This window comes from Megascapheus bottae, chromosome 9, assembly GCF_031878675.1.
Source record: "Megascapheus bottae isolate mThoBot1 chromosome 9, mThoBot2.hap1, whole genome shotgun sequence".
NCBI lineage: Eukaryota > Metazoa > Chordata > Mammalia > Rodentia > Geomyidae > Megascapheus > Megascapheus bottae.
Genome location: NC_143517.1, coordinates 42,892,380 through 42,918,144, shown reverse-complemented (window position 1 = coordinate 42,918,144; position 25,765 = coordinate 42,892,380). Strand labels below are relative to the sequence as shown.

Below are 25,765 nucleotides of genomic sequence, written 5' to 3'. Positions count from 1 at the left end.
ATATTGCTTAATCTAGCATCAAAATATTCATTTCTTAACAAACAAGATCAATATACAACAATCAGTTTTATTTTAATACACTGACAATGAACATACCTAAAAATGTAATTAATGGGACAATTCCATTAATAATAACACTAAAATAAAAGAGTAAAACAAAAAATGCAAGGCATGTACACCAAAAACTACAAAATTTTATTGCCCCTCCAAAAAAGGGAAATGGATACTTAGTGTTCATGGGTTGGAAGATAATATTCATTAAATGACAATAATCCTCAAATTGGTAGAATTGAATAAATATCTATCTTAGCTGTCTTTTTTCATATATTTTATTGTAATTAATAGAAGGGTTACATTATATTCGCCAGATAGAAGATGCATTACTTCACATATATTGATACCCTATTAGCTGTCTTTTTAATTCAAAAATTACGAGATGCTCACAAGCGTCATTAGAATATAAAAGTAAGGACCAGGAGCTTGGCTTAGTGGTAGAGTGCTTGCCTGGCATGCACGAAGTCCTGGGTTCGATCCTTTGGTACCACATACACATTAAAAGTGGGAAGTGATGCTGTTGCTTAAGTGGTAGAGCCCTAGCCTTGAGAAAGCCCAAGGACAGTGCTTAGGTCCTGAGTTCAAGCCACAGGCCTGGCAAAAAATAAAATAAAAAGAATATAAAAGTAATCCAAAAGAAAGGATGGACGTCATCAGCATACTATGTGCATCATAATCACTCTGAGTATTAATAGTAAATTTTCAAATTCCTGGGCTATCTTACAAACTTACAGAATTAAAATGTTAGATCTGGATTTTCAAGCATTTTTAAGGTTTCTAGTTGAATTTAATATACAAGAATAAAACAGAATGGGAATTATTTGAGCTTTTAAGAGTCTCAGTCATATAACTATGAGTTTGGTTCAATAAGAAAGAGAACACAAGCCGTGATACTCAGTAGCTAAGAGCAGAATATAATACACCCTCTAGGAACATACTTCCAGGAAACCAAAACCAAAAACAAACAAATAAAAAGCAAGCAATTCCTCCCCCACCCAAAAAAACCCCGCAGAACTTGATAAAACCAACACCCCCCCCCCAAAAAAAACCCCACCAAATGTGTAAAAACTGAACTAAACACAGACTGCAGAAATTTTAGAATCATCTTTCAAATAGCAGAAACTTACATTGAGTTCTTTGGTGTACTAATGGCTAGTAAAGAACCAATTATTTCTTAGACTAATGATAATAAAACTGCACTTTCTTGTACTATGCACACCTAAGATATGGAGAGGACAGTAATTTTCCTCTACTTGAGAAGTTTAAAAAGTCCAGAAAGACAAAGTGGATAGATACATAGGAAATAGGATGAGAATCCATATTTTGGAGTCCTAATCACAATTACTTCCACAAAACATACTGCTTTCTTTTAAAGGTTGTTGTAACCTACGTATAATATTGTACAAGTAAGTTATACAGCTATATAATTCTGTATTCATAATTTAATCTAAAACTAATGTTATCAATAATGCCTTTGTAAAAATAATCGACAATTTTTCTGGTCATCCAGATGATTTAATGGCATGCCCATCTTTTACAAAACTTATTAATAAAAATTTGAACTGATCACCCTTAAAAGCGTAATTGCCTTAAAAATTGCAATCAAATAGCATTTATAGACCTGCCTTTAATAACTAAAAGTCTGTGAAAAAATACATCTTGATTAATCATTTCATTTTAGACAGATAAGGTTCAGTTCAAAACAAAGTAACTAATATGATTAGTTTTTTTGTGTGTGTGTTAGGGGGATGCTACTTTATTAGTAGAGTACTTGTTTTGCAAGCTCAAGCTCCCAAGTTCAAATCCCAATACCATCACTTAAAAATTCATCATTACATAATAGAACATTCCTCACATTCCTGTCTGTGTATTACTAAATGGGTCAGTCATAAATCTGATTTGCTGATTTCATACTCAACTGTCACCCTGCCCACCCCCTGGCCCCGCCCCTCAGTGATATCAGACACATAGTCCTATGTCTCACATGGTCTAGATCTGGAATAAAGATGCTTTGTCAAAGGTCTGGGATATAGTACCAAACTACAGCTTCTTTCTACTGTATTGGTACAGCATAACATGATTAGTTTTGACAGAAGTATACTTTTAAATAGTTTTATCCCTATTTTCTATTGTAGATTATTTAAGATCATTTCTTTTTGTGCCAAATTCTTTCATGATACATTCATGTGAAGCTGTTCTGGTATCTTGATGATACCTTTTAGACACAGAGCTATTCTGAAACATATATCCACACATAGCTAACAAATAGCTTCATCCTAAAGCTTAGAAATTTACAAACATTAAATCAAATTTCACGTTTATTTCTAGTTATTAGTACAATGGCTAATCTATTTCCTAAATTATATTGTTTGGGTGAATGATTCTTCTTTATCTCTCAATACTTTTTATGTGCCAGCTTAGTTTATCCTACACAATATATAATATATATACAACTAGGAAATATAAGTAAGTCTAAAGTTTAATTCACACACAGACAGCTATATAAGGCATTTTAAATGACAAATATTATTTTGGACTGTCTAGCATTTACCATATACAATCACTAGTATTATAGGAATACTTTACCAAGCCTATATACATCTTGGTAAATATAAATAGCTAAATATAACTGTTACTACTCACTAATCAACTAAGAAAAATATTAAACACTAATGAACCCCTAATGAACAATTTGCTATTCTTTTCCTACTTGCACATTTAGTAAACTCAATGTAAAATGATTCACTACAGTGAGAAATGTAATCATGTAGTCAGATATGTGACATGCCACAAAAACTTATTAGCACAATGAAAATAGTAACTAGAATGGAGTTTGTACACTTGCAGTCACTTTGTTTAGTACTAATATTACTATACATACTGAAGTTACAATTAGTTTTCTTTATAAAACCTGGTTTTAACCAAAGGTACATGATATGCATGATGTATTGTAGAATAAGATTATTTCCAATAATATTGCATAGCCATCTAAGTGATTCTTAGTATTTAAACAATATATGGTTGTCCTTACCAAGTACCAAATCAATGCTAGAACATTTTCTCTCAAAAACAAAGACAGCTAGAATTTTTTCAGAGAAATTAAAGCAAATTCAAGATCTATGTATGACAGTAACATTTTCTTTTTTTAAATGTAATTACTAGAAGGGTTACATTATATTCACCAGATAAAAGTTGCATAACTTCTCAAACATTGATACTCTTTCTCATGGCATGGTCTCCATTTCCCTCCTACCTTCCCCCTGCTTATCTTGATTTCCCCCCTTCCCTATCCAATTTCAAATAACCAATTAAGCACATATGAAATATATCAGATAACAAGGTGAAATATTGTAACAAAATGAGATAACCAAGGGATAGCAAAAGAGATGAGAGATAACAGTACATTAAGAACAACAGTCATTCATTATATGGCTTTTGTTTCCTTATCCTGGAGGTCCTTAAATTTAGTGTCATACTATTTGTCCTAATGTCTCTAGATTTTGTTCTATTGCAAATCTCTGCTAGGAGAGCCCAAGGTTTCTACTGGTTATGACAAATGAGGGAGAATATTGGGCCTATGTTCCTTTGAGTCTGGCTTACTTCACTTAATATGATTTTTTCTAAGTCTTTCCATTTCCTAACAAATGGGATGATGTCGTTCTTTCTGACAGCAGCATAGAATTCCATTGTGTCTAAATACCACATCTTGTTGATCCACTCATCAACTGCGGGACATCTGGGTTGGTTCCATATCTTTGCTATGGTAGATAGTGCTGCAATGAACATCGTTGTGCTAGTGGATTTAGTATGCCCTTGTTTCTGGATGGTTGGGTAAATGCCAAGTAGTGGAATTGCTGGGTCATAGGGGAGCTCTATGTTTAGTCTTTTGAGGCACTGCCATACTGCTTTCCATACTGGTTGAATGAGTTTGCACTCCCACCAACAGTGTAGTAGTGATCCCTCCTGGCCACATCCCCTCCAGCATCTGTTAACAGTTTTCTTGATCCTGGCCATTCTAACTGGAGTGAGATGGAATCTTAAAGTTGTTTTGATTTGCATTTCTTTTAGACACTAACACTTTCTTATAAATAACTGTGTAGATATATATCTTGCCATGTTTTACAGTATGTGTTCACCCAGAACTAGCAGGTTGGCCTCCTATAGTTTATAGAGTCAGAAGTGTTCTGCAGGTACCTAAATTGATTACAATAAAACATCTTGTTAAGAATAAAATATCTTCCTCTTTCCTGCATAAAATTATGTGCACTTTGTCTGAAGAAAATAATGAAGAAAGTAATGTTTAAAAAGATTAAAAGTTTAAGGGGCTGGGAGTTTGGCCTAATGGTAGAGCGCTTGCCTACCATGCACAAAGCCCCAGGTTTGATTCCTCAGTACTACATACATAGAAAAAAGCCAGAAGTGTTGCTGTGGCTCAAGTGGTAGAGCCACAGCCTTGAGAAAATCTAAGGACAGTGCTCAGGCCCTGAGCTCATGCCCAGGAGTGGCCAAAAAAAAAAAAAAGATTGAGTTTAAAACTCTAATTTGTAAACCTTCTGCCCATAAAACCAGTATGACAGCATGGGGTTTGGCTTTGGGCAAATGCTCATGGGTTCATGTGTTTTCCTCTATATAACAAGTAGAAAGAAAACACAGACACTCAGATTTTACTCTGTTCTTAGCAGAAAGGAAACTCAATGTGCCTTTCCAAGGAATGACCTTCTGATCAATAAATCAGAAAGTCATTTTTATTAATAAGGCAATATAATCATCAAGTCAAACATATAACAAAGACATTTGAAAATACTAGTTTAGGGAAACTGGAAATTATGCCTTACTTATGATTTATTTTACCTTTAATGACTGTTACACAGAAACTTTCATAGAACAGAGCTATGCTGGAAACAAAAAGAAAGTTTCATAAACTGAGTTACATACCAATGGGGGGAACATTTGCCCAATTGTCCTTTTCATTAATAATAAAAAAGCCACAAATTGATGTGCGGTATTGGTACTATAATAGAAAAATCAGCTGAACAAGAACCAAGTAGATTTTGTATAATATAAAATTCTGAAATTCTAGAAAACCAAATTCTTTAAAAATGGACATGATTGGGGCTGGGAGTTTGGCTTAGTGGTAGAGTGCATGCCTAGCATACAGGTAGACTCAGATTCGATTCCTCGGTACCACATACATAGAAAAAAGCTGGAAATGGTGTTGAAGCTCAAGTGGTAGAGCTCTAGCCTTGAGAAAGTCCAAGGCCAGTGCTCAGGCCTTGAGCTCAAGCCCAGGACTGGACAAAACAAACAAACAATAAAAAACAAAGTAGACATGATTTGCAATTTTCAGTCTTACAGCAGACTCATCTTTTCATGAGAAATGAAGTCTTACAGCATACTTGTGCTGATAAGATTGTGAAATATATAAAACCAGCTTCACACTTAGTGATTTATGTTATAAAAAGGAAAATGATGTAGCTGCTTTTATACTCTACTGTTGTGCTTTTCTCCTTGCCTCTTTCTTCTCTCAAAGGTTTTTGTAGCTGGATTTCAAGAATCACAGAATCCACCAAGAAGTTTGCCTTCTATCAAGCACTGGGCATCTGTACACACCTGTAATCTCAACACTCAGCAAACTAAAGCAGAAAGATGATTTCAAGCTCAGCCTGGCTACATATTAGATTGTAGGCCAACCTACATTACACAGAAAAACTCTGTCTCAAACAAACAAACAAAAACTCTACAACAAACCAAAGGATAAAAACCACTGTTGCTCTTTCCTATTTGTTGTAGAATTCAAACTATACTAACTTCCCAGAAACCCAAAAAGTAGCAAAGACAACAAGAGAATGTATAAAACTTACTATTGCTCTTTGTTGCTAACATTTGGAAACTGGGTAATAGTACATAATATTGCTTAGAAAATGGGCTGAAACTTTTAGAATCAGGTACACTTTGACAGGATAAATTAAACAGGACTCTAAATCTTCACATAATGAGACCACTGTGTGAGACTCACAAAGGAGAATATCCTTAGCAGAGAATCCCAAAGCTCAACAGCTATGTGCATATGATTATATAAAATGATGCTTATCAAAATGAATTTCAAGAGGTTTTTTAAACTTTGCTTTTTGTGTTTTCCCCCTTCTCTCTGTTTTTCCTCTTCTGTCACTGTTTTGGGTTTCTGTACCTTTTGTCTTCTATGTAAGTTTACATGAGTTGAGGAAGTTAATGGGAAGCACAGAAACGGCAGGACAAAGGGTGAACTAATTCAGCAGTGATACTCAGTAGACGCTACATTGAAAATGAACTGTATAACTGTGGGGGAGGAGAGTCAGGAAGGAAAATACTGGGAAAAATAAGGGAAGAGGTGACACTGTTCAAAAAAAGTACTCATTATCTGACTTATGTAACTACAACCCCTCTGTACATCAACTTTACATTAACAATAAGGTATTGTGAATTACAATTGTCTCTTTTCAATAATCTTCAGACTCTACAGCTGGAGAAGATACACAGTAAATTTATGTTCAAACTTCTAAAAGAAAATCTAAGTTATTCATCTAGTTAGAAAGAATTCAGAAACTAAATTAAAACAGACTTTCAGAGTTAGTGAATATAAACTAAAGATGGCTTAGAAATTAACTAGTTTGATACTAACTTACCAGTATATTAATCAGTCATGTAAGATGGTCAATTGGTAAAACATAAGAAAGTAAAACAAATCTACATAATCAAATATTTTTAGGACTAGTAAAAAAAGACTACAGTACTAGAGTATAAAATCTATAAAATCTACAAAAATGCACATATTTTACCTGTCATCATCTTGTAAGAATCTCCTTTGTAAATCCTCTTTGCTCCACTGTTCTTTTTCTTTCCCTTGCTCAGGTATATCTTGTGGTTTCTCCTCGTCTCCTGATTCTCTGTTTTTCTCCTTATTACATGGTTTTATAATCTCTGGCCCTTTCTCATTCTCATTAATGCTCTCTTCCTTTACCTGTAGATCCTCATGAACTATCTCTTCATGTTCATCCCCTTCTGTCCCTCCCTCTTCTATTCCCTTTGGTCTTTTGAATACAACACAAATGGAAAGCATGCAAATAAATACAAAAGAAGGGGAAAAATGTCAAGAAAAATGTACATGAATTTAAACAGAACAGCAATAAAAATTATCAAAACATAAATGTAAATTTTATTTTATAAGTGCGGAAACATCTTTTTGGCAGTCCTGGGGCTTGAACTCAGGGCCTGGGCACTGTCCTTGGACACTTTGCTGGACTAGCACCCTGTCACTTTAGTCACAGCACCACTTCTAGCTTTTTCTGAGTATGTAGTACCAAGGAACCGAACCCAGGGATTCATGCATGCAAGGCAAGCATTCTACCATTTGGGCATGCTCCCAGCGCCAAAATCTATTTTACTATATGTCAGAGAAGCACTATGGGTATAATACAATGATCACAAAGCTTCAATTCTTATATTCCTTTTCCAAAATTAGTTGAAAATAGACAAAAGCTGTGATCTCTCTGTTATAGAGATTTAAGTCAAGTATTGATAAAAACCTGTAAGGACAAGTGACTAAATTATACTAATTACTATGTTTTTAGGAAGATAAGAAAAAATTTTATACACTTAATGCTTTCAGAGATCATCCTAGTGAAAAAAGTTCTTAAAAATAGGAGATGTACTGTTTGTACACCTAAAATAGGAGATTATATTAGTAAAAATATAATATTCTTGTTTTCTAAATTACTGAGTTACAGTCAGGACAGAAAAACCACTCCAAAATATTATTTAGATATTCCTTAGAACATTAAGATGTTTATATCCTTACTTAACCATCATTTTAATTTTAGCAAGGATATAATAATGGTAGTTCAGTCTTTAAATTACAAACATAAAATAATGATATTATTCCAAGTAATCTAGCACACAAAATTTATGGCAACAAATCTAGAATGTGCACCAAATAACAAAAAAAGTCACATATACAGAAGAACCTACTGGTGAGTAATATACTTTAAACCTTTTAAAAAATAATGGCTTTTATGTTTATCCAAAGAAAAGGAAAGGCCCAGAATCCATTTAACATTTTACTGCTAAATTCTCCTTACTCACCTGATTTTCTTGTTTCCTCTTGGCCGTTCTGACTGGACAGACATGTAGCTTGTGCTGCTGAAACGAGAAGCACTACTAGTCCTTGAAACCGCAGATATATCACTTACATCACTGTCCGAAGATTTAGTGGAAATATTATCTGCCCCTCTATGAGGATCCCATCCTGATCGATACTGTTAACACAGATGGACAAATACGCAGAAGTTGTCAGTATAACCACACAAAGCAGTCATTAGCTTTCTCCTATTTCAGCACTTTAATTGTCCACAGAGGATACTCCAGTATCTCACTCAGTTGTAAAGAAAACAAAAGTGAATGGTAATTATCCTAAAAGAGAAATTCAATTTATATGAAACACTTGTTTTTAGCAAAGTAGTTAGGCCATTTTCACCACACCCCAAGGAAGACCGTTAAAGAAGTTTCAAAGCACAATGGCCACAGGGAAGAACGTTTAGGTAAAATCTGGGAAATAAACTTTTGGCTTAATATTAGGAAGCTCAATTTTTAAATTTCTGAATAAATTTAGAAAAAAACTACAATGAGTTGCCACTGTAACTTATAAAACCAATTCTAGCTGTCATTGATTTTTCTCTTTCCCATTATGCTTCACTGAAAACCTAGAGATAATACAAAAATCTAATTATTAAACCGCTATGTCTTTTTAGAATAACTAAGATAAAAAAGACAGTTTAAATTCTGAACAGTTGCTGGAATTTTGATGAATCCTAGAAACACTAGAAGTCATTATTATTTATAATAGCTCAAACTTCCTGAAACTGAAATAATCAGTTAACTGGCACAGCCAGGGTGCAGGGTATTCTTAGGTGCTCAAGTGTTCTGGTAAATTGAAAAACAACACAAACATTTCATGTTAATAACCTATTCTCATAAGATGCATTTAATGTAAAAACTAATGAACACAACAATTTTATTATTGATAACCAAAGAACATTTGCCAGGAGTCCTCAAGCTGGAATGTAAAAACAACAGACTTGGAGCCTAGAAAATCTGGAGCAAGGAAAACTCTTACTACCTGGGTAAATGCAAGTAAATTATTTAACCTTTAAAAGTTAATAGCAAAGTAATAAGAATAATAATGTCACTGCATATTTGTTTGGAAACTTAGAAATAATATGTGTTATGTCTAACATAATAAATGTATGAAACTGCTATTCATGTCATTGTTATCTCGTGGTATAGCTAAATTTGTAATTCTGCATAAACATCAATTATTGCTACTACTGAGTATAATATTTAATTGATTTTCCTCTACTTATGTGCATAATGTTGAAATGCCTTTATCTGGTTAGTTTTAGTTAGATTTATATATCACATATACTGATTTCACAAATCTTTGAAATAATGATTATCTTATATAATCATATCTTACTTGCTGTGATTTTTAACAACTTACTTCATAACTAATGCTCTAGTAGTTAACAGTTCAGTACAAGCATTAGGCAGAAACTTTCTGGTCAAAATACACTGATGAGTAACAGACCACCATTTAAGTAACAGATTATATTTAAATGATTTGCTGCTTTCTTTTCTAGGGACCTTTTGAACCTAGCTATATATTTCTATGTTAATAACTGATCATTTTTTTAATGCTAAGGCTTCAAAAAAGTTTAACTAATGAAACTCATCAAAAAATGTACATACTTAAATTAAGTGACAAACTGGCCTTTAGTAGTTCACTTTACTCTTCAACTTTGTTAAATAAACTCTTAAGTATTGAAAAAAACTTCCCAATCTTTTTCCTTTTTCTAGAAAATACTTAAATAATAAGATACAGTTTGCTTTGAAAGAGAACATTATTTAACTACAACCATTTATTAATAATTTTTTCAAATAGTGATTTTAAAATATAAGTGAATTTACATTAACTCACTATCTAGCGTGGAAATATTTTTTTTTGGGGGGGGCAGTCCTGGGCTTGAGCTCAGGGCCTGAGCACTGTCCTTGGATTTTCTCAAGGCTAGAGCTCTGCCACTTGAGCCTCAGCACCACTTCTGGCTTTTTTCTAGGTATGTGGTACCGAGGAGTTGAACCCGGGTCTTCGTGCATGCTAGGCAAGCACTGTACCACTAGGCCAAACTCCCGGCCTGAAATATTTCTTGATGGTGAATCCAATATAAGCTATTTTATCTGAATATGTGGACATATATATAATAAATTGGATAGTTATACATTTTCTTAAAATTATTTAAAGTAAAGTTGATCTTCAATTGAGACATATGAGGATATCTTTCATTTTGCTTACATATATATATAAATGAAAGGCTTAAAATATTCAATAAATATTTAAATATATTTAATTAACATTTTCACTCTTCAAATTTATGATAAAAAAGAAGCCAACTGCTACTATTTCTTGAAATAAAACTTCAAAACTGGAAAGATAATCAGTTCTGACATTATATTTCTTATTTACTTGTGCTTATAAGACTATTATGCCATCTAAATTCAACTTAATAACTTTAAGTTTTAACTCTAAGAAGCAGTAAAATAATAATAATGAAGTAATTAAGAATTAATGTTCCTGAATAAGAATAAATTATTGGCTAAATAAGTTATCATCACAGAAACATAACTAAGGAAAAAAAATAAGTTATCATTGTTTTCTCAGGCCAGTTGCTTCTATGAATCTCTAAATTTTCATCAGTTAACATATGGAAAACAAGCTTGAAGTTCTCTTAGACTTGCTACTAGTATTAAGCACAAAACCATATGCATATGCACACTATTTGACACATAGCAAGTATAATAGCAAGTTATGGCAATGATGATGTGGTGGTGATGATTAGACAACAGTGGCTTTTGGCAATTCCAGAAGTATACTAGCTAAAAATGTATTTGATAGAAATATCCAATAATAAAAATATTATGCATCACTGAAGCTAAAATAAAATCATATCTAAATATTCTTCTAAAACAAAACTAAATTTTTTTTTTGCCAGTCCTGGGGCTTGAACTCAGGGCCTGGGCACTGTCCTTTGACATGTTTTGTTCAAGGCTAGAACCCTGCCACTTGAGTCACAGCACCTTTTCCAGCTTTTTCTATGCATGTGGTACCAAGAAATGCAAATAGTTCCAGCTTCTGTTTTATTTTGTTTTTGGTGCTTACTTGGAGCATGGGACTTTCCTTCCAGGACTAGCTTTGAACTGGTCTCAGCTTCTTGTGCAGCTAGGATTATAAGCATGAGCCACCATGTCCAGCTGCACTTACTTGTTAAATTTGAGTAGTAAGGATTATAACTGTACCTAATGTACCAATTAACCTTGTAGGTCTGTCATGACTTTCATTCCTGTACTTATGATTCCATGATGCACACATGCCAGCTACAACTTGAGAATTTCTTTTGTTTGTTAAACACCTGTAAGATCTGTGCAATGCACAGATCTTCAACTGAGTTCCTATGAAATTTTGTTTGTTGAACTAAAATTTTAGTTATAAAAGTTAACAAAAGACTCCTCAGATTCTAATTTTAAGCCTTTTATGTAATTCCTCACATACTGTATCTCGTTTTAGAGGTCTGTAGGAATATATTTGTATGTGCATGTAAGTGTGTTTGTATTTACTTTTCAAACCATGTAAACACACAAACGATTGGAAGCTTTTTGATTTTCATATGTCTCTTATACCTAAAAATCACATGTACGTGCCTGATAGTCAGCTTTTTTATAAGTTCAGGATAGCTTCCATCTTAAGGACCCTTCAGAAATGTATTTTCAAATTATTCAATAGTGTCCTTTACAATTAGCAGCTTCTTAGTCCAGCCCTTAAGTCATAAGATCATTAAACTCATATTGAACGGAGTATTTTGCATACAGGAAGAATGAAAAGGCTCTAGTCTGATGATATTTTTCTATGTACTCAAGTTCTGCATCAAATACACTTTCCTGTTAACTTTAGGTAACTAAGTAATTTGCCATGGGGACAGCTCAGACTTGTACTACACATAGATATGTTATAACCTGAATGAGAAATCTGGAATGTGAAAAAGAATACAGAAATATTTGTGTAAAGAAAATTTGGAAAACTATACTTTGAATATGACAAGAATAAAACATCTTCACATATGACACTCAAAATTATCCCCCAGAATAGTAATAAAATAATTTATGTATTTGATATATTTTCATACTTAATAAGTATAGCAAAGAAAGTTGTAAATGTTCGCAATAAAATACACTATATTATTAGACCAAAAGAAAATCAATTACTATTGTACCAAGGGCATGAGATATGAGTAGGTAAATTCACTTAAGAAATGACTGCTGTTACTTTGGCACTCACAATAAATGTTTTAAATAATTAGTGTGTACTAGGAAACAGCTGGAAAAGGGAGAATGAATGCTGTGCTCACTGTTCTCTTACAAGAACAAAAACAAAAAGATTCAAGATCTCAACTGAAAATTGCTCTGACTGAAGATCATTAAGATCTGGGAAGAGAGTGAAGAAAAGCCTTTCCCGACAACATTTTGATGTTTTGTGCATTACCTACCATGCAGCTCATGAATGAGAAAAACTTACAGGAAATTATTCCTTTGGATGTTCCAGACTCTAAAGTGTTCCTGTATGGCCTGGAAAATTAATAATTTTCCTCTGCATATAAATTTAGTGGAAATTAACAGTATATTTGCAAAGTTACTACTATTAAAAATTCAAGATGATATGTTTGAGAAAATATAAATGTGAATTTCTAAAATGAAAATTTTATTTTCTTCAGTATCCTCATTTGAAATTCTTGGGTGATTTCTCAATTTGATTGTCCTTTAGTATCTCAAATCTATATGACAGATCTTCGTACATGAACTCTGAAAAAAAGATGACATTGGGACTGAGAGTTTCCTTAAGTATAGCTTGTCTTCAATTTAATAAGTGTCAGTAGAAATCGAGGCTAGTTTACGGAACTGATCACTCCAAACTAGTGTGCAGTGAAAGTCCAGTTCTGAAGAAAAGTAGGATTGGTGTCATCAAGAAATACTTAGAAGTTATCTTCAAATCATATTCAGAGAGGAAACTCAAGGAATTTATTTCAAAATAGGTTATTTCAAACCTAGAATATAATCTGTGGTAGATTAAAGGGAGTCTGGGCATAACCCTTGGTATTTATCTGGATATGGAGAAAAGGCAGAGAAAATTCACTTAAGAGCCAATCATGTGAGCAAGAGTAGATTTCCTTCCTGCCATTATGTTTTTACATCATATAGTAATTCAAAGAGTATTTGTAGTTCTTTAATAGCACCATAGTTACATTCTTTTTTTTTTAATGAACTATGTCGAAATCATTTTGTCTCTGTCCTACTCAAGGGTCTTACAATGCCTAATTTGAATGCCATACTGTAAAAATATTATATTTGTAATAGAAAATTTTGCCTAGATAGGACCTCTAAAGAAATTATTGTCTAATTATCATCTATAAAGAGTACAGAGAGAAAAAGCTACAGACACTTAAGGATTTTTTTTTTAGACTTAAGCTTGCAAATTATATTCTGCAATGGAATTTCTAGGTCAAGAGATTACTGGTAGCTACTAGCTCAAGGTGTCCTGAAGTACAGCAAAGCCTACTGAATATGTCCTGCCTCTGCCTGGAAAGGAATCAAGTAACTTACATCTTCCCTGAAGACCATTTTGGATGACCTTTAGGCATGATAACATCGTCAGGCTAATAACAAAACTAGGTATAATGATTACATGTATATTTTGTGCATAGTTGTAAAGGACACAGCCTTAAATTATCTATGCAAATTATTTTATTTAATCCTCCCAGCATTTTAATTTTTTTGCCAGTCCTAGGGCTTGACCTCAGGGCCTGAGCACTGTCCTTCAGCTTCCTCAAAAGTAGCACTCTACCAGTTGAGCCACAGCACCACTTCTAGCTTTTTCTGTATATGTGGTACCGAAGAATCAAACCCAGGGATTCATGCATGCCATGCAAGCATTCTACCACTAGGCCAAACTCCCAGCCCATCCTCCCCACTTTTGTGGCAGGCTTTGTTTTAGCTGGAGTGAGAATGAAAAGTGTCCCGTAGCCAAGCAGAATACCTCTCCATGGACCTAATAAACCCTGAAGACACAGTTGATACATCAATACTTTCGTAAAGTTTCCCTCAATTCTTCAAGGACAATTAATCACTGCTCTAAGTGCTTATAAAATCAACCCTTCACTACTGTTTTATCAGGTAGTATCATGTGTCCTTTTTCCTTTGTCTACTACTATATATTCTGCCTCTCTTAGTATCCACCCATACCCATAGATTATAAGCTTCCTAAGGATAATACTTTTTATTCATTTTTGTATTCCTGTTATCTAGACCAGTGCTTGGCATATAATAGGAAATCAATAAATATTTAATAGATAAAGATGAATAGAATTGTTGGTTTTTATCTGGATAACATGCTGAAGTATTATCCCCAAGCATGAAACATCAAATCAGAGTACAAATTACTGTCATGATACAATTTAATCACATAGTTACATCATTCTCTGCCAGGAACGTGGACAGTGGTATTGTGATCATTACTTAACAACTACCTTTCTAGGTCTGGGGAGATTTTGTGTTTGTTTTCGTTGCCTATTCTGGGGCTTGAATTCAGAGCTTTATACTTTGTTTACTGGCTTCGTTGCTCAAGGCTGGTAATTTAACCACTTGAGCCATGCCTGTAGACTATAGGAGCTTCTAATTAACAGACTGTGTACTTTCTGTGTTATAACAATTGCCTCCATGACAGATCTTAACTTACCAAGTGCTCAATTTTAAATTAAATATAGCACTGGGTGTTGGGTTTATAAACACAGACATGATCACATTAAGACTTCTCGAGAAAATGAGCAAAGGAAAATAAAATATAATTACATGTATATATATATTTGTGTGTGTGTATATATATATATATATATATAATTTAGTTACCCAGAAAATCGTTTGAAACGTACAACAGTGATTACAAATTAAGGTTAAAAAAAAACCATAATCAGAGTAAAGGTGGTCATTATCATGAAACTAAAAGCTATTAAAATCTCCCAAATATTTCTAAAAAAATTAATGAAGGAAATAATTTTTCCTGGAGAATTCATAGACAAAGAACCATTACCAGTAGCTAATTATAACTTGCTAAACAAAAGGTTTGAATGAGGAAACACCATGTCAATTAGTGATCAATATATCTTTAAGGAACATCATTATTTATTTATTCCTATTGATTTCTCAGTTTTCAGAGACAGGACCTATGCTAGTTCTGCCATGAAATTCTAGGTTTAGAGACCGAATATTGTTGAATACAATTTATATTATTTTCCTTTAAAAATTCATTTACCATTTTATTCTCCAGAATCAATAACTTTACACTCATTATAACTTACCATTTACTAAAACTGTCCTAAAAACAAAAATCTATTTTACCAGTTAGTTATAGCTTTGGTTTCCTTCCCTCTTTTTTATTGAAACTTCTCTGTAATGGCTTCTCTGATATTGTCACTCATGATTTATTTTCTATATACTAGACTGTTCCTTCTTAATTTCTTCCTAGACTAACTTCCCTAATTAGATTGAATTTTCCCTAAATTACCATCTTAAACCCTCTTTTCTTGTCATTGTACATATTGCTATCAAGGGTGGGAATCACTGACTGCAAGCTATATAAAGCCCACAAATCATCTGGTATATGACTCGACAGACAGGGTATAATGTGAAATGAGTATACACAATACTCATGACATAAAATAGTGTCATGAACACAAAAATGCCTTCAGCATTAAAATAAAACATACTATTATTTACTTCCTTCTTTGCTAAATCTTATAACTCCACGTAGTCCTAATTAAAGAAATTCTTGTTGGGTACTAGTGGCTCAAACCTTGCCAGTCAGGAAGCAGAGATCCAGAGCACTGTAGTTTGATGCAGCTCAGGCTCAAAAGCTTGCTAGACTTCACATCCAAAAAATAGCCAGCAAAATGCAGAGTTGGAAGTGTAACTGAAATAGGAGAGCACTACTGTAGCAAATTTGAGATCCTGAGCTCAAAGTTCAGTACTGCCAAAAAATTGTTGCTAAAAGAACTTTTGAATTCCTAATAATAATATGTATTTTGTTTCAAAACTCCAGTAATAAACCAGATTTAACTAAAATGCTATATGGAAAAAAGCTAAGAAAATGAAGACAATAATAGAAATTCTTCTTAAATTTTCAAGGGTTATACATTTTATAAAATGGAAGCAACCCTAAAAGATCTGTTGTTTAGCTTTTTAGATCTTCTCTATAACAGAATCATGTGGGGTTTTGTTTGAAATGGTAATATCTATCCCTAAGGTCTGATATACAAACACATTATAAATTTGAGCACTTAATAATCTCAAGGAGTCCTAGCATTGTATGTTTGTATCTTGACTAATTTGCATTCAGTGAAATGTAGAGGTTTCATATGACTGATCATCTTACAACTTTTAAAAAGGAAAATGTCTTGCCTTCGAATGGTAATCTTGCTCCAGTCTGGGGTCTGATCCAGCTACCTGTTTGTATTTGTTAATTTTCATTTGGCGATTTCTCTCCTCTATATCCATAGCACCTATTGAGTAGAAAAAATCCGTAAAATTAATGTTCAGTTCAGTTCTTTTTTCTGAGTCCTGCTTATAGGAGGGATAAAAGAAGAAATGCTACACTGATATAATACTTTGATTCAAAGTAGTATATATATAAACAAAATGTCATGTGTTTTTAGATTAAAGTATACAATGTGGGAAATAAAAGCATGATTATTAATTATGTAAAATTATTTTAATATGAATGAAGTATACATGACCTGAAAGAGAAGAAAAGAAATTCTCCAACCTACATGGAAACTAGTTTCTGGAAAATCTATGTGAAAAAAGAATGTCTTTGAAGACACAAATTTGAAAAATAATAAAATAATTTTGACTTACAACTCATCATATTTTTATTTACATAAGTACTTTAAGTCTAATAGAATTAGAATAGAATAGAATTAGATGAAATTAGAAGCTGAATCATAAAATTAAGCTGCGTATTAAAGGAGGTTGTCTCAGCATGCTTGTGGAGCTGGTTATCAGGAAGAGTCAAGAATGATGCTTTAGAATAACACTTCAGACAAGATATTATGCCAATAAAGGCATAAAATATTACTGAAATCAATTCAGAAAAGAAGCAGAGTAGAAGGAAGTAGGAAATGACATGGTAAGCTTAGTATAAAATTAGGTCAATGTTCCCTGAACTGTTGCTACTTCAAAAAATAACCAAGTATGTCTTTAAAATCTTTGATTGGAAAGAGAACTAAATTTATTATTATTACTATTATTTTTTGTGGTTGTGGCACTTAAAACCTGGGCCTGGGCACTATCCCTGCGCTCTTCAGCTCAAGGCTACTGCTCTACCACTTGCACTTTTCTGGCAGTTAATTGGAGAGAAGAATCTCATGGACTTTAGTGCCCAGGCTGGCTTTGAACCATGGTCCTTATATCTCAGCCTCCTGAGTAGCTAGGATTACAGGCATGAGCCATCAGCAGCTGGCTAGAATGAGAACTAAATTGAATGAATAAATTCTAGCAAACAGGAAAATAATTTTAAATTACACTTATTATTAGGTAACTTCATAGGAATATTATATTTCTCGCATGCTTTTAAAAAAAGGAAATCTCAGTCACACAGAACAAATTAATACAGCGGGCAAACTGAGCTTAGTAGGCAGCCATAAAGCATGTTGTCATATGAATTCACAGCACTGTGTGTAGACAGGAATATAAGCATAAACATATCTGTCCCTTAGTTAAGACCTTAATTTTCAAGATACAGTAAGATACACATGGACCAATGTAGCTACTGAAACAAGTATTTTTAATATTTACTTGAATAAAAAATTAGTATAAAGAAAAATGAGAATAAAAATTGTACCAGCATAATTAAAAGTTACAGTATATTCTTCTGAGTCATATAAATGTTAATGCTTTAATTTTTAAATATTACTTCCTTCTCTACAAAAAATTCATTGTACATGATATATATATTAATTATAAATAAATTTTACATGAAAAAAATTAATAAAGGTAAGATAAAAGAGAAGAAAATGAAAAGATTAAGATAATCTTGAGGAAAAGTATGTCTGAAGAGCTTATAGTATATGAAAACACATATGAAAAATAGTATAAATATCCACAAGTCTATGAATCTTCAGATATGGAATTGTTTGGACCTTAAGAGATACTATCAGAAAAATTTATTTATTTTCTCCAATGGCAAAGGAATTAGCAAGCCCAGCAACAAAATTAGTATTGAAAGACAAATGCATTATGAAAAGTATCTTTGTGAAGTTTCTAAAAAAAGTAAGACTCATATGGCTGTAATAGTGGTAAAATACTTTGTTAAATATGTATGGCACCAGTTGAAAAGGAAGTTCAGGCACATATAGACTTAGACAAATGATGCAAACTTATGTGACTGATATACTTTTTCTACTACTGGACTATTTGCTGGATAACAACCTCTTATCCAGCTACATTATTTTCTTTCAGACTCAAAAATGGAAAATGTGATATGCAGGCAATAGTGCATCTTTTCTGTAAAAGGCTCATTAACAAATACTGTAGACCATTTTTTTTTACCAGTCCTGGGGCTTGTGCTTAGGGCCTGAACACTGTCCTTTGGCTTTCTCAAGGCTAGAGCTTTAGCACTTGAGCTACAGCCCCACTTCTGACTTTTTTTCTGCATTTGTGGTGTACCGAGGAATCAAACTCGAGTCTTCGTACATGCTAGGCAAGCACTCTACCAGTAGGCCAAACTCCCAGCTGCTTATTGTAGACTTTTTGAACCATATTCAAACTTAGTCTGATACAAGTTGGACACTGGAGTTCAAAAGCAGTTATAAACAATGCATATACAAATGAGTGGCTATAAACCCACAACACAAATCACCCTGAATGGGGAAATCTGAAAGTATTTCCATTACTGTTAAGCACAAGAAAAGGATTTCCACTTTCACTACAGTTATTCAATGTAATACTTGAAATTTTATCTGAACAATTAGGCAAGTAAAAGAAGAGGGGTATGAATTGCAAAGGAAGAATTCAAATATATATTGCAAATATATATTCATAGAGTCTATATGAAGAAAAATTCCAAATACTCTTCAAAAAGTCTTCTAGAACTGAATTAAAAAGTTCAGTAAAGTAGCAAAACAAAAATCACCAAAAATAGCTAGGCTCGGTGGCTCACGCCTATAATCCTAGCTACTCAGGAGGCTGAAATACGAGGACTGAAGTTCAAAGACAGCCTGGCACTAAAGACCAGCAGACTCTTATCTTCAATAAGCCACCAGAAAACCAGAAGTGGTGCTGCTTCTCAATAGATAGGGTGGTAGCTTTGAGCTGAAGAGCTCAGGGACAGTGCTCAGGCCCAGAGTCCAAGCCTCATGACAAGCCCCCCCAAAAAATCACCAAAATGAATTCCTTGTGAAAGAAACTCATTCATAATAGCCTCAACAAAATAAAATAGCCTGAAATAAACTTTTACAAAATTTCCAAACCCTTAAGAAAGAAACTGACACTGAAAGATGGAAAGACTTCCTATGTTCATGGACTGGGACAATCAGTTAAAATGTATAGATGCAATGTAGTCACACGCTGTTTTGTTGAATGGTAGTCCCTTTGCACAACCACTTAAAAATAACAAAAATATTTAAATAAGTAAATAAACTAAAATGGCTATAGTAACCAAACCTATCTATAGATGCTGTGCATATCTCATCAAATACTAATGATACTCCTTTTGAGACTAGAAACAATCCATTTGAAAACTCAGAAAAGATTGTGAATAGCTAAATCAATCTTGAGCAAAAAGATCAATGTATGAGGCATCTGAATACCTACACATTTCAAAATATAATGCAAAGCAAGAGTAGGAAAAAATTCAGAGTCATGATAATGGAATAACAGCAATCATATAACCAGTGAAATCGGATGGAAGACAAAATATAAACCCACACATCTACAGTTAACTGATTTGAACACACACACACATATACACACAGAAAGAAAGGATGAAAGAAAGGAAGAATGAAAGAAAGAAAGAAAGAAAGAAAGAAAGAAAGACAAATTGTTCAGTCATTTGGATAAAACTTAAACCAGACTCACGTCTCACTTTGTAAAACCAAACAAACAAACAAAAAGATTCCAATAAATCCAAACACTTAATAAAATACCCCAAATTTTGAAACTGACTAGAAAAAAAGAAACTATTCAATAGTTTTAGCCAACAATTACTGAATAGAATTCCAATAGTCTAAATGGAAATAAAAGCAAGAATGGACAAATAAGAATACATGAAATTATAAAGGAAAAGTCTGCAACACAAAGGAGATAACTAACAAAGTGGAAAGAGAACCATCAGAGTGGAGGAAAAAAATCTCTGAAGTCTGTCCTTCTGACAAAGGATTACTATCCAAAATAAATGAAGTCAATATCCATACAAAAAAGATACCTTCATACCCATATGCTATGTGGCACTATTTCTACAAGATAAGGTATGAAATTAGCCTGGGTGCTTGTTAAGAATTGAATAGATAAAGAAAATTTTGTATATATACACAATCAAGTGTTATTCAGCCAAAAAGAATGAAATGAAATAATTTACAGGAAAATAGTTGGAACTGGAGTATATCATGTTAAGTAAAATAAACTATTAACAGAAAGGCAAGTATCACATTTTCTTTCACATAAGGAGAGATAGGAGAGAAATGGAGATATGAACTGGAAGTGGAAGAGGGAATATTATGAAAGGAGAAGAAAATAAAGAGATCAGTGGGAGGCAGAGAGAAAAGGAGAAAAAGCAATATTGATATGACTAAAAATTGATACATGCATGTAGGGAAAGCAATAGTGAAATCCATTCATTTGTGTGTTTAGTATGCAATAATAGCTGTTTCTTTTAAAATAAAATCTTTAAAAGCTTACCTTAAATCTTAAATCTTATTTAAAAGTGTCAAGTAGGATTCAACATATTGGTTTACTATTATTTGTAAAAGTGACTTTTTCCTTACCAATGGTTTTGAAATTTTGTAGAATTAGAGTAATTTATTGTTAAAATATTTACATTATTTGTAGCAAACATCAATAGGAGATGAAATAATACTTGCTTATAAGCAAATGAGATGAAAGTAAAGTGATAGACTTAAATATATCAATCTAAATTCCAATCCTAAACAAATCTCTGGTCTCCAGATCTCATCACTTATACACAGTACCAACGGTAAAAACCCTTGATTATATTTTAATCAACAAAATCTTAAACACTTTAGTTCACAAATGTGAGTAAATACACCTTTTAACTTGCAACTTTAACTTCTCCTAGAAGAATAATCTATGATACAAACAAGAAAAAAGGCATTTTCCCGAAAATTATTGGGCCGACAAGAATCTTCTATTCTTTTTTTATATCTATACAACCTTTTCACATTATAAAAGCATTCCACAAAGTGTATTATCCTCAGAGAAGAAGTTCTCTTATTGATAAAGAACTCTTCACAAAAAAAACAAAACTTTTTGTTTATTGGTCCTTTGCTATATTAAGGAAAATAATTCAGAAATAATACTTTGGTTTCATCAGAAAATTTTTTTCTTCTTGCGATGTAAAACAAATTAAAGGATTTAATGTAAGAATGTTCAATAGCTGAGGAATGTACAGCATAACTGCAAAACTTTCTTCTAACTATTCCATTCTAAGCTTATTTTCTACAAGGAAACAAAATGATGAAGTAGATTTTGTTTCACCTGTTCTCTGCCCTCAGCCAACTAATGGGCCACAGTAAAAATTTCCAATACAAGTCCCTGACAATTCTGTAGTAAAGAAGAATCACTTGACCAGGAGCATGCACTAGTTTCTCTTACATATCTAACTAGTAGTTTCTTGCTCAATTAATCTCATGTAAATTTATCTAGTAGCATCTGAAATCCATATTCTTTTTTGATATTTTTATTGTAATTAATAAAAGGGTTACATGATATTTGCCAGATAGAAGGTACATTAATTCACATACATTGATATCCTTTCACATGTCTTGGTCCCCATTACCCTCCCTCCAGCCCCCCATCTTGTTTTCCGCCCCTTCCCTATCCAATTTCAAATAACCAAATACAAATAAATTCAGTATATCAGATAACAAAGTGAGATACTGTAACAATAGGAGATAACCAAGGGACAGCAAAAGAGATGAGTGATAACATAGTACCTTAAGGACAACAATCATTCATTATATGGTTTATGTTTCTATATCCTAGAGATCCTTTCATTTAGCGTCATACTATATGGCCTTTTGTATCAAGGTTTTGCTCTATTGCAAATCTCTGCTAGAAGAGCCTAAGGTTTCTACTGATTATGACAAATGAGGGAAACCATTGAGCCTAAGTTCCTTTGAGTCTGGCTTACTTCACTTAATATGATTTTTTCTAAGTCTTTCCATTTCCTTACAAATGGGGCAATGTCATTCTTTCTGACAGCAGAATAGAATTCCATTGTGTACAAATACCACATCTTGTTGATCCATTTATCAACTGAGGGACATCTAGGTTGGTTCCATACCTTTGCTATGGTAAATAGTACTGCAATGAACATTGTTGTGCTGGTGGATTTAGTATGTCCTAGTGAAATCCATATTCTTATGTGTGATGAATTATCCTTATTGAAGATCTTTTAGTGGCTTGATTTGGTTTTATCATTTTATTTGGCTTTGAAAAGTAATCGTGTTGCAATAAAATTGAAAAATTAAGCATTTTATACATGGTAATAAAATTTAATTAAGAAGGTAATGGGACAATCAAACTTCTTGGGTAAACACATTTATTTCAAAAGTTTACACATACTTACGGATATTTATCCAGGTGATAATCTGTTAATATATTAAACTAATACCCATTATCTAAATACTTCTTGTTATAAGAGAATACCTAAGGAAACCAAAAATGTGGTTTCTTGTTTTAATAATCATTTCATAAATACATTGTTTAAGAAACTTATGCCAGGCCCAGTGGCTCACGCCTGTAATCCTAGCTACTCAGGAGGCTGAGACCTGAGGATCAAGGTTCAAAGCCAGCCCAGGCACAAAAGGATTTAAGACTCTTATCTCCAATTAACCTCTAGAAAACGGGAAATGGGGCTTGGCTCAACTGTAGGGTGGTAGCCTTGAGCTGAAGAGCTCAGGGTCAGGGCTCAGGCTGAGTTCAAGTCCCACCACCCTCAAAAAAAAAAAAAGGAAAAAAAATAAACTTACTCATATTATGCTGGAAATGGCTATGCCATTGAAGTTGACTTCCATCAACTTCAGCATTTCTACTTGATGAATTATTTTAAGCTAAAATTCATCCTTTGACTTTCTTAAAATATATTTAAAGCATATGGCCTTTTCCCCTCAAGGCAGAGAGAAAATAAACCAAACAAGGTATTTATGAAATAAATTTACAGAATTTGAAATCTGCAACTATCAATATCACGGAATTCCAAGACTTAAATTCACATACTACAACCAGCTAGCTTTCCAAATTCCTTTGACTTACTTAATAATGATTTTTATTGTATTTTATTGTCCTGATAATGTATAGAGGGGTTACAGTTATATTCATCAAGTATTGGGTGAATTATTTCTTGAACCTTGATACCCCATCTCATGTCCCACTTTCCCTCCTCCCATCCCCTCCCAGTCATCTTGTTTTAAACATTTAAATACTTAAAGTGTCTAAAAAATTTTAAACACTTAAACATTTACTCTTTATCCCTTCCTTCCTTCTTTATTTAAATATTTGGCCTCATGTTTTTTTAAGCATTTCCCTTATTTGAGATAGAAATTCTGACTAATGTCATGAGTTTGTCATGAAAATGAGCACATCCATAACTCTTTTCTATTCATTAGATCTATCTTGAAAGATCTGATGTTCGAAAACCTATCTGTATTGTTCAGGTTTTTAACAGATACCAAGAACTTACAGGAAGAAGATCATTAAATATCTACACTTCATAAATGAACTTACCTTTTTGCTTTTGTTTTTTATTGGTGGTAGTAATAGTGTTTGAATTCAGAGTATCTTGCCAGCTAGACAGGACTACTTTATACCACTTGAGCTATGCCTGTTTCCTTTATATTTCAGGTAGAATTTTACTTTTGCCCTAAGACAGTTGTGGACCCATATCCTCCTACCTCCACCTCCTGAATAGCTGGGATTGCATACATACACCACATCCCTCCTCTAAATTATATTCTATTAGAATCACATATTAAATTTACTTTCTGGTTAAGAATTAAAAGTGTATGCACCATAAAAAACTTTATGAAGGTCTCTAGCCTTGAAATGTGACTGTTGAAATAACTGGAACTGACAACAAAATAGAAAAGGAATGGCTTCAACAAATATAGCTTATTCTCATAAAATATATGAGAAGATATAATGAACATGATTAGAATATTAATTAAAAATATCTGAACTTTTGTTCCATTTGAATATAATCAAGTAAATTACTTATATAAGAGACATATTACTTTAGCATACTACTAAGGAGAGAGCACCCCCTTTGAATTCTCACCCCAATTGAATTCTATATCATCAACTTTTCTTCTATGAAAACATGAAGTAAAATGGAAGATAATACAGACAATAATAGTATGACAAAATAAGATCCAGATCAAATATTCATAAAATACAGTCTCCATTTATGCATGTACCAAACAAAACACAAGGAGAAACACATAAGCAAAGTATGAAGAGGACCTCAGTACGTTGCCTAGGTAGGACTAGAGTTAGGGTCCAACTGCTGTGATCACCGCTACCACACCACCAGGCTAAGTCATTATTGTATTTTAAAAAGCAGTGCATTTGGTTATATGAAATTGGATAGGGAAGGGGGGAAAACAAGATGAGGGGTGGGGGTGGGGGGAGGGAAATGGGGACCAAGACATGAGAAAGGGTATCAATGTATGTGAAGTAATGCACCTTTTATCTTATGAATATAATGTAACCCTTCTATTAATTACAATAAAAATATTAAAAAATAAAAAATAAAAAGCAGCGCAATTCAGAAAGAAAATATTGTCCTTGATTCTTTTAATTTTTAAGTGTACTTTCAAGATCTAAAGGAAAATTTTTTAGAATTACAATCATATATATGCAGTCAAAAATTTACATGAATAAAAGGCAAATTACTCAACAACGAAACAATTTGTATGTGTATCGAAGTAAACAAAGTGATTATACTATTTTAAAGCATAACATTTCACTTCATAGGATCTTTTCCCCAAAATAAGTAGAGTGGAAAAATGTATATTCAAGCATACTTATTAACCATTGTTTGATAATTGTGAAGGCCATAGACTACTGGATAAAGTAAACTTGTAGAATACTATTCATTTATGAAAAATGATGAAAGGTACATATTTGTTTCTATATATCATAACAGATAGGAAACAAATATATTGCAATTTGTAAAACAAATGACATATAAATGACTTTACAGTTTAGAAACTATCATTTTAAAACTATGTATTCATAAAAATACATGCATAACCTAAACCAAATACAAAGAAGAAATGTTAGTACCTAT

General features: G+C 32.9%; 1 protein-coding gene across 50 annotated transcripts in view; it reads right to left on the bottom strand.

Annotated features, from left to right (window-relative positions):
* Nucleotides 1-25,765, bottom strand: part of Rims2 (regulating synaptic membrane exocytosis 2) — a 385,455-nt gene that overhangs the window by 80,070 nt on the left and 279,620 nt on the right. For 19 of the 50 annotated variants that reach the window (XM_090339238.1, XM_090339190.1, XM_090339201.1 and 16 more), the window contains 3 exons: nt 16,642-16,742; nt 8,173-8,345; nt 6,870-7,121 (listed from right to left, as the gene is read on the bottom strand). The exons of 13 other annotated variants lie outside the window; for them this stretch is intronic. In XM_090339238.1, coding sequence (XP_090195364.1) covers nt 6,870-7,121; nt 8,173-8,345; nt 16,642-16,742 — 526 coding nt within the window. The remainder of the gene's footprint in view (nt 1-6,869; nt 7,122-8,172; nt 8,346-16,641; nt 16,743-25,765) is intronic. 18 more of the 50 variants (XM_090339205.1, XM_090339217.1, XM_090339207.1 and 15 more) reach the window with 1 other exon arrangement.